This window comes from Panthera pardus, unplaced genomic scaffold, assembly GCF_024362965.1.
Source record: "Panthera pardus isolate Hobbes unplaced genomic scaffold, ASM2436296v1 HiC_scaffold_6, whole genome shotgun sequence".
Classification (NCBI taxonomy): Eukaryota; Metazoa; Chordata; class Mammalia; order Carnivora; family Felidae; genus Panthera; species Panthera pardus.
Genome location: NW_026526991.1, coordinates 125,702,887 through 125,718,147, shown reverse-complemented (window position 1 = coordinate 125,718,147; position 15,261 = coordinate 125,702,887). Strand labels below are relative to the sequence as shown.

The following is a 15,261-nucleotide window of genomic DNA, read 5'->3' as shown; positions in this document are numbered from 1 at the left end:
GCTAAAAGAAATAGAGAAAACTGAGGAGCCTGATATCTATGAAAATACTGAATTCATAATTCAGAACTTTTCTGCAAAGAAAATTCAAGACCCAAAGAGCTTCACTAATGAATTCTGTCAAACATTTAAAAATACCAATTTTACCAACTTTATGAGACCAGGATATCCCTGATACTGTACAAAGATACTGTTAAAAAAAAAAAAAAAGTACAGACCAATATCTCTCATGAACTGAATGAAGGAGAAAATCTTTCGAGAAAATATTAGCAAATCAAATCTAGAAATACCAAAAGTACAAAAAACAAAAACCACATTATCATCTCAATAGATGCAGGAAATGCATTTAACAAAATCTTAATACCTTTTCATGATAAAAATCATCCTACAAAGAACAGAGGGCACTTTCTACATCTGACAAAGGTCATCTACAAAGAACTCACAGGAAATGTACTCAGTGGAGAAAGACCAGCAGCTTTCTGTCTAAGATCAGGAATAAGATAAAAATGTCTGCTCTTGTTACTTATATTCAACACTGTTCTAGAGGTTGTGGCCCAAGTAGTCAGGCAAGAAAATGAAATAAAAGGCATCTAGAAGAGAAGGGAGGAAGTGTAACTATCTCTAATTGCAGATGACAAGACCTTGGACACAGAAAATTCTAAGGAATCCACTAAAAACTAATTAAAACAAACAAGTTCAGCAACATTACAGGACACAAGATCAGTATGAAGATCAACTGTATTTTTCTATACCAGCAATGAATAAACTGAAAATAAATTAAGAAAAGAATTTTATTTACAATAGCGTCAAATAGAATAAAATGTTGAGAAATACATTTAACAAAGGAAGTGTAAACCATATACTCTGAAATTGACAAACTATTGTTGAAGGAAATTTAAAAAGATCTAAAGAAAAGATATTTTATGTTCATGGATCTCAAATTTAATATAAGACAGCAATACTCTCCAAAATAATCTACAGATTTATCGTAATCCCTATCAGAACACCAGTTGGCTTCTTTGCAGAAATTGATAAGCTGATTGATTCTAAATTTATTTGGAATGTCAAAGGACTCAAAATAGTCAAAATAATGTTGTAAACGAATAACAAAGTTGGAACTAACAAGTCCCAATTTCAGAACTTACTAAAAAAGCAACAGTATTAACAACAGTGCAGAACTTATATAGGATACAACTATATACATCAATAAATAAACACGAGTCCAGAAATGAAATCACATATCTATGGTCAAATAAGTGTTAACAAGGATGTCAAGACCCAATGAGCAAAATAGTCTTTTCAACAAATGGTGCTGTAACAACTGGATAGCCACATGCAAAACAATGAAACTGGACCTTTATCACACCACATACGAAAATTAACTCAACATGGATCAAAATTCTAAATGTAACTGACAAACTATAAAAATCCTGGGGGAGGGGGGGAATTGTGGAATGCTAGCTATAGGGTATTGAGTTTCTTTTTAAGCTAATAAAAATGTTCTAAAACTGTGGTGATGGTAGTACAACTCTGAGCATACTAAAAATGCTGAACTGTATACTCCAAATGTGTGAATTATATGGTATGTAAATTTTATCTCGATAAAGCTTCCACCCAAAAAAAAAAAAAAGGATAAAAGAGTAATACCAAGTGGGATTTAGTATAAAAATACAAGACTGATTTAACATTGAACAATCACTGTCATTTGCCACAATGACAAATGAAGCAGACATATTAGTTATGCACTACTAAAGAACAGAGTACTGCAAAACTTGGAATTTAATACAATTAACATTTATTATCTTAACATTTTCCCAGGGTACGAATCTGAGAGTGACTTATCTAAGAAGTTCTGGATCAGGGGCTCTCAGGAAACAGTCAAGTTGCCAGTCTGGGGCTTGTCTAGCTTGACTGGGGCTGGATGATCCACTTCCAAGTTCGGTCAGTAAGGTTGTTCACAACAGAACAACTGGCTTTCCCTAAGAGTAAGTGATTCAAAAGAGAGTGAGAGAGACAAAGGACAAGACAGCATACCCGAGATGGAAGCTGCAGCGTCTTTTATAATTTAATCTCACAAGTGACATGCTATTATTTCTGCTGTATTATATTGGTCACAGAAACCCATAGGAGCAGACCACACAAGGGTATTAATACCAGGACACAGGGATCATTAGAAGCCACCCTGGAGGATGGCTACCAGAGGAGAAAAATCATATGATTGCCTCAATAGAGGGGGAAAGAAAAAAAAAAGCTTTTGGCAATATTTAATACCTATTCATAAAAACTTGAAAGAAGCCAGGAATAAAAGGAAACTTTCTCAACCTGATAAAAAAGTGTTTTTCTAAAGACATATAACTAGTATCCATTTAACAATGAACAATAATACTCTCCCCCTAAGATCAAGATAAAGCAAGGATATTCCTTCTCACGGCTTCTATTCCACACTGTAGTGAAGGGCCTGGCTGGTGTAATAAGACAAGAAAAACAATAAAGAATAGTAACCAGAAAAAAAGAAATACAATGGTCTTTTTTGGGAGACAAGACTTCCATGTACATAGAAAATCTTAGGAGATATGCTGTGCTACGCCCTGCCAGCAACAACAATGAAAAAGCCAAACAAATAAATAAACAAAAACCCTATGAAAACTAGACTCATAAGAAAATTAAGAAAAATCACAGGAACCAAGGTCAATTTACAAGAAGTTGTTGTATTTTTAAGTACTAGCAATAATTAAAAATGAAATTTAAAAAGTTCCACTCACAATAGCATCAAAAACCGAAAATACTTAAGGATAAATTTAACAAGATATATGCAAGTAAAAACTGTAACATTGCCAAGAGAAATTTTAAAAACCTAAACAAATGGAGAAAGAGATCATGTTCACAGATTGGAAGGCTCTATATTGTTAAGATGCAAATTCTCTCCAAAATGATCTGTCAGTTCAGTCAAATTCCAATCAAAATCCCAGCAGGCTGACTCTGAAATCTATATGCATGTACAAAGGACACAGACTAGCCGAAACGATTTTGAAAAAATAATTTACACTACATGATTTTAAGACTTCTTATGAAGCTATAGTCATCAAGACAACATGGTAGTGCTATAAACGCAGAACAAGGAAACATAATATACAATCCAGAAATATATCCACATTTATATAGTAAATTGGCTTTTGACTAAGACCAAAGCAATTCTTTAGAAAGAAGAAACTCTTCTCTACTAATGGTGCTATAGCAATTACTTATACGGGAAAAAATATACATACCACACACTAAGTTTAATTCGAGCGGATCGGAAGAAAAAAAAAAAAACAGCACGCCATAATAAAAAAATAACAGGAAGGGGCTGGTGAGATAGTGAACGGTCAGGAGAGGGATCACTGAGGAGAAACCACATGTGAGTTGACACCTGAAGGTACCACCTATGCAACTATTCAGGAGAGGAAAATTCCAAGCAGAGTGCAAAGACCGTGAAGGACCACGAAGCAGACACAGAGGGTAGCCCATGAGCAACGGAGGGGCCAGAGCAGCATAAAAAACAGGGAGGCAAGATAATCTTGGGCCTCCAGACTCAACAGGGTACCTTCAAGAATTCGAAATCACAGAAGTGGTCAAAAAAGTACCTGGAGCGCTGTGTGAAGAAGGGATCGGATGGAGCGAGGGAGGAAGCAGGGAAACCAGTCAAGAGGAGGCTCTTGTGGCAACCCCAGCGACAGAAGGCGGTGGCACACTCTTGTCTTCAAGGATGGATGTTCCAGTCTAACACCAGAGCTGGCATTCCAGCAGATTTGGGTGTTTATTGTCATTTCTGCCGTCATTTTCAACCGTTTGTTGTTTCCTTCAAAGGTTCCCTTTATGAGGGAAGGGATCATGTCTATTTCACTTACTGCTCTGCGTCAAACCCAAAAGGTCAGAGGAATACACCGTGTGAGGAGCTGCAGGTCAGGATGTGACATGGTAACATAGACAGGGGCTGTCCAATGAGACGAGCCATTCTGCTTAGAACAGCAAATATGAAAGGTAACAGAGTACTGAGGTCTATTAAAATCACTACACAAACGTTGACAATGAACATGAGCGTGTAGGTTTTGGGTCTGTCACTAAATTTCTGGTGTGGCCAGCATAAAGGTCATCATCCTCCACTTCACCCCATCCCAGCCGTGACCCCCAAAAGACACTCATACAATACCTTTCAGGACTAAGTTAATATAAAATTGCTTTAAAAAAAAAATACAGGAATAATGTAATATACAGGAGATGCTTTGAGGGAGATGCTACATAAACGTAAGATATTATATACGTATTCGGGTGATAGGAACTGTATTTACAGATATGCCACTGGAATAAAAAAAATTAAATCTAGAATCTCGGTACTGCCGATATTTCTCCCAGGGCAAGAATACATTTAGTGTCCTATTAAATCAAAGAATGGTCCACTGCAAAGAGTCGCATGCCTTACCAGCTGGTGTTAACACAGAATGATGCACATGTTCAATCACAGTGAACCTGACATTGGGCTTCCTGAAATTTATAATACGGAATGGAAACGTTTTATGTGTTGCAACTTCCCACCCCCTTTAAGGCAGTAACTCACCAGGCAGAAATATAATTCACTTAGCATTTTTAAAACCCACACTTAGAGCATTCTCTGGGGTAAAAAATTCACTGAAATAGAATATATAAAATGGAACTTGTTAAAAAATATCATGTAGGAGACTGACAGGAATCATTTTTGATTATCAACTAAGACCATGGGAATGAAAGAATAGGAAATATTTCCTATGAAGTATGTCAAAAGAGTATTAACATCGAAATAAAATGTAAGAGGATGTAACATAATTCAAACCAAAAGTCAAAGTTTGGTGAAGATTCTCTATGCCTCACGCTTTATTTTTCAAAGAATAAAATTAAGGCCTATGTTTGGAATCACTGTTATCTGTCATTTAATGATAAATGATGTTCTTCTAATTGGTTCAATACTGATACATGTACAGATATACTATTTAGAGGAATACTTTCGTTTTTGAGGGGGAGGGTTCTTTTAGCTCCTTAAAAAAATTTTTTTTTGAGTATAGTTGGCACACATTTCATCAAGTTTCAGGTGTACAACATAGTGATTCAACATCTCTCAATGTGAACGCTTTGTTCACCCCAAGTATAGCTACCATCTGGTACCACACAACACTATTACAATATCGTCCATCCCGTAACTGGAATCCTGTATCTCCCACCCCCCTTCACCTATTTTGCCCAGCCCCCCACTCCCCTCTGGCAACCATCAGTTTATTCTGTGTATTTATAGGTCTCATTCTCCTCCTTGTTTTGTTTTTCAGATTCCATGTAGGAGTGAAGTCATACGGTCTGTGTCTTTCTAGGACTTATTTCACTTAGCATAATACCCTCTAGGTCCATCCATGTTGTAAGAGATGGCATGATTTCAGCTGTTTTTATGGCTGTATAATATCCCACTGTACACGTCTACCACATCTTCTTTCGACAAACGCTCGTTTTTGAAGTCGACAGACCTGAACTAAAAATCTGGCTCTGTCAGTAACAAGCTGTGTCAGTAATGGAGCTTAGGGCACGTCACAAGCTCCCTGTACACTTTGGTTTTGCCACCTTCAAAAAGTGACCCAAGAACTTTCCTTGCCTACAGTACAGAACCGAGATTAAAGGCTATGGAACCGTTTTGTAAATTACGACATTTTGTGTAAAACTCAGGTTTTTATGTAATTCCATCAAGCCTAAAAGCAACTTCAAAGAAGTGTTTATGATCAACTGCCAAATTCAATTTTGTACAAGCAGCACAGTTTATAATTCCATGAAGTAAGTACGTGCCACTCACTACACTACGAAGCTAACTTACCATGACATCTGGCAACCATTTCACAGACTAACAATTACCTCTTGGGAGGTGTGTGTCTGTTAGCATCCGCTCCAGAGAGACCTTTCCCCTACAAAATGCTGCATTTTTACATTTTCCTGAGTCCTAGAACAGACGTAAAGCAAAAGCAGTAAATGGTCCTACCCTTTGATAACCTGGGGTAGTTACCACCGACTGGGGACAGGAGTTCCACCTTCCAGGGTACTTTGTGAAACTATAAGTTTGTTATTACAGAGGGCACCTAGGTGACTCCGTCGGTTGGGCATCCGACTCTTAATTTCGGCTCAGGTCCCAATCTCACGGTTCATGGGTTCGAGCCCCGCACTGGGCTCTGTGCTGGCAGTGTGGAGCCTGCTTGGGATTTTGTCTGTCTGTCTGTCTCTGTCTCTCTGTCCCTACCCCCCTTGCTCTGTATCTCTCTCAAAAAGAAATAAACTTAAAAAAAAATTTTGTTATTACAATTGTGACCATGGAATTGAAAGGACGCCAGTGCCAGGACTGTCCCACACCAAGTGTCTGTCATGTGGAGCCTCTCCACGGGACCTACACTCTCCTCTATGCACAGCACCCCCGCATGCCTCTCCCCACACCTACTGTGCTTCTCCTCTGCTTCCACGCCAGCTGATGCACAGCCATTCTTCCACCCACAGGATAAACCAGCCCATCACAGGGTGCCACGGGGAATCTGGATTTTTGACCTTCTCGGTCATTCTTCCTCTCCGGGTGCTCTGCGGTAAGTGCTTCTCCCTGTCAAAAGGGTGGGACTCGGGCAACCCCTATGGTTAGACTGCGTGAGAGGAGCCCAGGCTTCAGAAAACCAGCCTATAGAGAGTGAAAACTCTACAGTATGAAATCCAGCGTCTGTACACGTACACACACACACACACACACACACAAACACACACACACACACACACACGCACATCTGTGTGCCTGTATTCGTTTACCTAAGGTTTCCTGGGAAGTCGTCCTTACTCCTGGCAAGTGGCTAAATTCTCCGGATGGATTATTCTCTGATGCTCAGGACAGCACTATGAGGTGGGACCACTCTTACCACCATTCTACACGAGGCGCAGAAAGTAAAGTAATTTGTCCAAAGTCATAGAGCATTGAACCCAAGCCTGGTGATGAAGAGGTAAGTGTCCACATTCTACTGTACACATTAAAACATGTGTTGTTGGTTTTTTAGACTTCTGGGTTAAGATAATTGGGAAACAACTGACAGAGTGAAAATAATGCAAAAGACAATGAACAAGACACAGCCTGGGACTTGACTGACCAAAAAGAAAACTGCATTTCCTTCTTGCCTGCCTCAGTAGAGTATTTTTCTTTAGCTTCTCAACACCATAAAGAAAAGGATTAAGAGGTGTAATACAAAAGAGTTTAGACAGGTCTATACCCTCTTTCTTAATTCTGTTCCTTCTACAGAACTATAATTGGAGAAAAATTCCCAATTCCTGACATCACTTACTCTTTGAGTGGAATTAATATTTGTCTCTACTCTTCACAAATATGCTAGAAAGAATACATATACTTCTCCTATTTCTGTAATAAAAAATACTATTGCTTCCTGACCTACAAAGTAGGACACCAGGCCAGCCAGCCCCAGGTGTATGTGGCACTGCACACATCCCTCCTACAGGCGGCTTAAATTGGTGTAGACAAGGTTCCAACATCTAAAACACTTTGCTCTGCTGCATACCCACTGACCAAGGCCATTTCCTTCTCTAATGGCAATTATCTGGGTGACAGATATGGGAGAAGAGGTCCCAGGACTGTCTAGGGGCCAAGAAACCAGAAACGACTCCAGCAAGAGCAAGTAACTGAACCCTGGACAACCGAGTGGAGACCATGCAAAAACCTGTAAGTCACATCCTCAGTTCACAAGACAACAGCGGTCTCGGGCGAGAGAGGAAATGCCAGAGCAGAGCAGAGGACCGCCGCTCAGAGAGCAGCTCCAGGAGGCTGTCCACTCTGGCGCTCTGTCTGTTCTGAGGACTGCTCGGGGCGTCCGTCTTTCCTTCCTCCCTACCGATGCAGGCCTTTCCTCCACTCCGCTCACTCATTCTGCCACTAATTAAAACCGGGTGAAACTTCATTCACTCACATCGCTGCTTTACTTTGAAGAGATTGGCTAAAGGACGGGTCCTGAAGAGACATTCGGATTCAGGCAGGCTCCGGACAAGATTTCGACTGTGTCTGTTTCATGCTTTCACTGGCAGAATTAACTGCACATGTCAGGAAAAACATTTTTCCTCTGAAGCACAGCATCCCCACTGCACCAGCACGAGGGAGTCATCGTGGAGCCAATCAGGGGAAGCCACAGTCCCCAACCTGGCCAGATACCTGCCTGGGAGTGAGCCAGACACATCCCTCTGGCTTTAGGGTCTAGGAACCACAGTGCTCCCAGGCTCTATCTTCTACAGTCACACCCGGGGGTTCTCGTCCACTCGGTGGCATTACATCTATGTTCACAACGCCCCAAATCATCCATTAGCCCAGACCTCACTTCCAACTTCAGATCGCCCTACCCAGCTGCCCTCTCGATTAGACATCCAAAAAGGCATCTCGATCTTAAGACACCCACAACTCGGCTAATCACTAGTTCCTCTCCTCCCCACGTCTCCCCACCCACCCTTCCTGTTCTCTCTCCCATCCTTTTAGCTCCCGGGGTCTGAAACCTCCACTCTCCCTCTCACCCAGGTCATCACCAATTCCTGTTCGATCTGCCTTTGAAACAGACCCAGAAGCTGACCATTATCACCATCTGGATGAACGCAGCTGCATGCCTTCTGGAGGCTTCGGAGGAAAACACACTGCCTTGCTTTCTTCAGCTTCCAGAAGCTACCCGCATTCTCTGGCTTAAGGCCCCCTCCACGACAATCCAACCTCTTGGTTCTGTCATCACACCTTCGACTACTGACTACTGTCTCTGACCCTCCTGCCTTCGTCTTCTAAAACTCAGGTGATTATACCGGGCTCACCTTCGTAATCCAGGATAATCTCTCCATCTCAAGATTCTACATCACACTGGCAAAGTCCTTTAGCCATGTGAGGTGACAAATGCCCGGAGACGGGGGGCATCTTTGGGGACCATTATGCAGGCAGCCACGACACCTCAGAGAAAAAGCCAAAATCCTTAACAATGCCCACAAATTCTCATGGGATCTAGTCCCCACTTCCTAACTGGGCTCCCCTCTCCCCACCCTCCTCTTGGGAGTGCTAAGGACTCATGCACTTGAAGTGTATTATATGCGTCCCTGCTATTCCTCAACACACAACTCATCTCACGACGTTGGCACTTCCTGTTCCCACTGCCAGGAAAGTCCCCTCCCTTGTTCAGGTCTCTGCTTAAATGACACCAACTTATAGGCAAACCGTTCCCTGTTGACTCTGGTCAACAGAGTAATATTGCCCCCACCACAATCTAGACACTCCCTTCCATGCTTATTTTTTTCACAGAGTACTTACTATCTAATATGGTGTCCATCTAACCACTCATCCACCTTCCCCCAGTGCAGGATCTGTCCCTTGTCCTATCTCCAAGAAACAAGCATGAAGCAGGGGCCCAATAAACAGTTGAGGAGTTAGCGAATTTGACTTTATTGGAAAGTCAGTTCCTTGGAGACAAGACCTGGCCTAAAGTAGGAACTTAATAAATGTCTGAATGGGTGAATGACAGACCTGATTTGTACCTAATTTGCTATATGCATATGGACCAACATGAAATCAAGTGTACTACTTTCTAGGAATCAGACACAGCAGGTAAAATAACTTATTCAGGGATTTCCAACGAAAGGAAAGTAATAGAAAAACACAGAAAAAACTCCAGCCAAACTCCTGACTTCATTTTGCCGTGTCCCTAAACATTCTTAGACCTGACAAGTCAGAACACATCTGGATTCCACTGCTTGGTTCAAAGACGCTTACCAATAAGGCTTCAAGTTGTTAAACTCCAAATTTATTTTTATTTTCTTTAATGTTTATTTATTTTCAGACAAACAGCGTGAGTGGGAGAGGGGTAGAGAGAAGGAGAGAGAGAAAATCCTAAGCAGGCTCCACACTGTCAGCACAGAGCCTGATGTGGGGCCTGAACTCACAAAACCATGACATCGTGACCTGAGCTGAAACCAAGAGCTGGACACTTAACCAGCTGAGCCACCCAGGCGCCCCACCTCCCAATTTATTTTTAAAGGAAATTTCACAGAAATCTCAAAAGCATTTGCCTTGCTTATGCCGATATGTATAATACGAACATACAGGGGAGAGAGCATCATCCACACTTGAGGGTGCACCCAGAAGTAAGCCCGTAGCCAGTGGGTGCTGTTGGGACAGATATAATGCACTTCAAGTGCATCAGTCCCTAGTGCTGCTCATTAGCTAGGCCAGGGCGACTCCAGACGATCATCTTAGCTACTGTGGACAAGCCAAACCAAAGACATTTCTGCTGTGGCTGTATGTCTATGGGGACAGGGTCGGGTGGACCCAGGGACCATGCACTTTGGAGGGTCTAGCAGAAGAGCACTGTTTTACAGAGGCCGTCTCATCTGCACTCTGCAGGGTATTACAACCTGCTGCTTACACCCCCACCCCCCTCCCCATGCTGGCCATCCAACCGCCAGAGGAGAGCAGCTTTTCTCCTGCCACTAGGGGGAGTGAGCGGGTGCTGCACTTTCTGGGAATCCTTTTGCCGGCTGGAATGGAAACGAGAACACCACAGTGGGGAGGAATACTGACCTGGAGGACAGCCTGACACGATGCCAATCAAGCCTCTGTGACTCGTTAGCTGTGCCCCTACAGACAGTGCTAAGCTTCAGTGTTCTTACCTCTCAAAAGTCCGCTGACAAGTCTTAGGACAATTACAGGAGCTAGGGCAGGAAAAGCACTTGTCACAGCACCCTAATACATACTATTATAATAATTATCATTACATTACTATGTATTAGATTATTCTTGACTCAAAAAAAAAAAACCCACCATTTAAAAATAAAGAATACATCTGTCTTCATCTCTAGTTTCGACCTCTAACAGAAACTCCCAGGGGGTCATGATTTATTTCCAGCTAAGTACTTGCCTGTCATTAGGGAAATCTGCCACGAGGCAGATGTTGGGATTAAGCTTTCCTAGGTATGGCTTGAAAAACAGTCATTTAGTGACTTTCTCCTCAACTGTACTCTTGAGTAAAATATAAATATATATATATACACACACACATTAATAAATTATATATAATAATAAAAATTAATATATATATATATATATAATTTGTTACTGGAGAGCTTAACAGAAATGTTAGATAAGTAGGACTAGATTTTAAGCAAGATATTTAAATGGATAAGCAATATGATTTAAGATTTCAAAATATGTAAGGACATAGGTGTTCACTTGGGTTTATCTTCCCAACAAAGTATTACCTGATAGAAATCACTGATCAATGCCCTCACTCGCTTCTCTGCTTGAAAAATGAAATAAAATAACAAAACACACTTCAAAAGAAAGGAAGGAAGGAAGGAAGGAAGGAAGGAAGGAAGGAAGGAAGGAAGGAAGAAAGAACAGTTTCTCCTAATCACACTGCCCAAGAACGCACGCCAGAAGCATGGAGGGAGCTTTTCCAAATGGCACGAGAACTCGTCTCCTGCAGGGGGATTTTGATTCACCAGGTCGGAGAAGAAGCAGGTATGTGTATTCTGCCAAAGCCCCCCAGGTATCACTAATGCTACCACCCCTGGTCAACAGTCACGGTACAAACCCTTTCTTCTGACAAGGAGTTTTTCGCCTTAAAAACGTTCGCAACGATCTTTCCTTGGTCCCGCAGCCTGCTCCTAAGTGACGCATGACAACTTGTAACTGTGAGGAGAACGTGCTGAGCTACTTCTCAGCCCTTCAAATTGGCGCAAGTTCCTAAAGACCTTTTACAACGACAAAGTTGACCAAGGAGATGGGGCAAGTGGTGCTGAAACTTTCCATCGTTCCATGAAACCACGGGAATGCTTTTCCTTCACACCAGCGCTGCCCAACAGAACACCCTGTGATGAAAACGTTCTGTACCTGGGTTTTCCCCGGGGGTAGCCACGAGCCGTACATGGATACTGAGCACTGGAAATGTGGCTTGTGGCTTCCACGAGGGGAGCATGGCTCTGGGCAGACGTCAAACTCTGCCTCCGCATGGCCTTCCCAGCACCTTGCCAGGTGAGTCCTCATTTCATTAACTCATTCAGTACCCATTCCTCAAGCACCAACCTGAAGCCTAGAGCATGGCAGGCACGGGGCATCCAGCAGGGAGGGAATATAAAACCCCACCCCGCTCTCATGGAGCTTTCGTTCCAAGTGGCAACCCCTGGCCTCTTTCAAACGGCCAGGTTCACTTGAGGTACTTGCTCAAAAAACTCTGGGTTAAATGTGGGTTTGTTTTTGTGTTTTTTTTCTTCAAATTACGGGAATCTGGAGCAGAAAAGCAAATATTCACAGTTTGAGGAACAATGCAGTTCAATGGGTTGAAGGAGTGAGAGAACACGGAGGGTCTGCACGAGAGAAGAGAAGTAAACTCATGAAACCTTTCCAGAAGGGCAGAATACGTCGGCAACAGAGTAACAGGTTTGAACGTGATTTCCAAGGGACGTCATAAGCCCACCCTGGGCCATGTGAATGAGCAGGCAGAGGACTAAGATTCATCTGCCACAGAAGCAGGACCAGGGAATTCTCAGCTGGAACATATTTTGCAATTCCCATGGAAGTGGAGTCAGGCTAGAACCAAATGCACGATGGCAAAAGGTATCTTCACACAGCCGTAACAAATACTTTATGTGGCAAAAGTTTTCAAGGGATTAAAACTACAAACTAAGAGAGTAAAAAAAAAAAACAAAAACATAAGAGTGGTGGGTTGATTAAAAAGTCGTTGGGGTGCCCAGGAGGCTCAGTTGATTAAGCACCCGACTTTGGCTCAGGTCATGATCTCACAGCTCGTGGGTTCAAGCCGCGCATCGGGCTCTGGGCTGACAGCTCAGAGCCTGGAGCCTGCTTCCGATTCTGTGTCTCCCTCTCTCTCTGCCCCACCCGTTTGCATGCCCTCTCTCAAAAAATGAATAAATGTAAATAAATAAATAAATAAATAAATAATTGTTAAAGAAATCATCAGCCAGCAAAGGAGGAGACACAGACAAGACCGCTACGACTACTCTAGGGCTGTTTCCCCCGACCCCGTGCCCGGGCCGAGCTGGGTTATTCTTCATCAGCAGTTTCTCTGGGTGCTCGGGCTGCCGAACACAGCAGCACGCCAGGTCAAACCCTTAACAGCTGAACCCTGGTCAAGGACAAATGCTTCTAGAAATGATCAGAAGGAGCACCTCGGAGGAGGGTGCTTGCCAAGAGGAGAGAGCGTTGCTCAGAACTGCCGCACTGGGATCACTGATATTAATGAAACCCCGAACTGACATCATCAGCAACCTTACCTAGTTCTGGGGGCAGAACGGTCAGGCGGTTCCCCTGAATGTGGAGTTCCTTAAGCTGAGTAAGCTCTCCGATTTCTTTAGGCAGCGAGATCAGGTCGTTATCCCTAAGGCTGAGCTAAATATAAGAAAACAAGGGGTTGTCAAAACAGTTTTCACGTAAAGAGGCGCTCAACAGAAACTCTCGTCCTTTCCATGCCCTCTCTTCTTTGAAGGCTCAATGCTTTCAATTTATTTACAAGTGCCTACAGATGAAGAACAAACAGTATCGGGAGTGGTGGCTGATTCCTACACAACAAACCTCACCCTGCTCAAATTGACTTGATTCTACTCCTACAAGGGCTGCAGAAGTGAATTGATTTTCCAAGAATTTAGATAAATTACTTACTATCTGCAACTTTGTGAGCTTCCCGATATCTGGCGGCAGGATTTCAAAATCGTTGTCACTTAGATAGAGTGCGCGCAGGGTGGCTGCGAATTAAACAGCGATATATAAACAGGGTGGCATGAAATCCAACCATTTGAGGTCTGATCAATACAAGGGAGTCAGCTTTGATTAATAACCCCGGCTCGGTGAAAAGCCTGTGACACACCTAGGGCTCCCAATAATAAGAAGCAGGTCAAACTTAGATTTACTGGCTTATTGTGGGGCTGGTGTGGTCAGGAAAACATCTATATCCAAGAGGACTGACACAATTAGCAACCGTGGGCATCGGCAGTTTCTGGCACAGGGTTTCAAGACGCTTTCAGGAAAGAGAGTGACTTTTCTTCTATCATTTCCGATTCACATTTATGCTTTGCGTCCGTATGTGTAACAAAGAAAACCACTGTGACATTGGTGTCAACGCTTCAGGCAAAAAGGTTCTGTCGTGTAAATGCAACTATGTTAAAAATAAATAACTAAAAGGCTTTCCGGTGATGAAGGCCATAATCACAGTTCATTGTTTAATAATCGGGCTAATTATTATTAATTGTTTCTCTAGCCTTAACCACAAAAAATAAATGAGAATGAGAAATAAATGAGGACAAAGGAGCTAACATGACGACATGGGAATTCACAAATAGAGAAACCCTAACCCAGGCAGAATATCAGCGGTCAGAAGTTTGTTCACAATACTACACAGCCCCGAACTACGGAAGGAAAAAATCCTAAGGCATCTTTTTTATCGCTGACCAAAAAGGAGAAGTATAATCAGAGGTCTGTTTTGTTTGCTTACAGGTATTCAATTACACTCAAATGTTTTAAAATTCGACAGAACTCTGTGTTAATATACACAACAAAATCTCCTTCATGGCCCATGAAAATATTTTAGAATTGGCTTCATCATGTGCTTGGGAAAATCTGGGGGAGAGAATATGCATAAGGTTATAAATGAAGTTTTGGAGACCAGCTCAGAAAATTCAGAATCTCTGGATGCCATACGTGTCACTATTTGGAGAAGCAGAACACTCATTTAAGGAAAGCAAATCTTTCCTAAATATTTTGTGAGTTCTCAGAAAAATCAGTTTTCCCTCATTCTTACGGGTATCTGCAGCAAGAAATCTGCTTGCAAAGAATACAGTCGAAAAGATAAAGTGTGTTTATCTATGACAATTTCTTGACGTTTGATTGTATTCTATAGATGAAACAGACCACATCATTGACAGTATTTTTTAGGAGGCTTAAAAAGTTGTCAGTAGCTTACTAATGCATATTTTTATATATAATTGGTTGAAATATCTTTGGGGAAATAGCTTACAAAGAGTTAATTGCAACATGGGAGAACACATACATTATTATTATTTTTTTGCATGCTCTTTAAGAAGGAAGTCAAGTTCTTTAGCTAAATGTGAGACTCGATCTCATTTAGGTACATAATCTCTATCTGGAAGTTAATATGACATTACTAAGTCCACTTGAGCTCAATGGTGTCAGCTAACTATATATCAAACATA

General features: G+C 42.0%; 1 protein-coding gene across 3 annotated transcripts in view; it reads right to left on the bottom strand.

Moving 5' to 3' along the window:
• The window catches only part of RSU1 (Ras suppressor protein 1), a 201,925-nt gene that overhangs the window by 120,522 nt on the left and 66,142 nt on the right, over positions 1-15,261 (bottom strand). For all 3 annotated transcript variants that reach the window (XM_019460672.2, XM_019460671.2, XM_019460670.2), the window contains 2 exons: positions 13,715-13,797; positions 13,330-13,444 (listed from right to left, as the gene is read on the bottom strand). In XM_019460672.2, the coding sequence (XP_019316217.1) occupies positions 13,330-13,444; positions 13,715-13,797 (198 nt within the window). The remainder of the gene's footprint in view (positions 1-13,329; positions 13,445-13,714; positions 13,798-15,261) is intronic.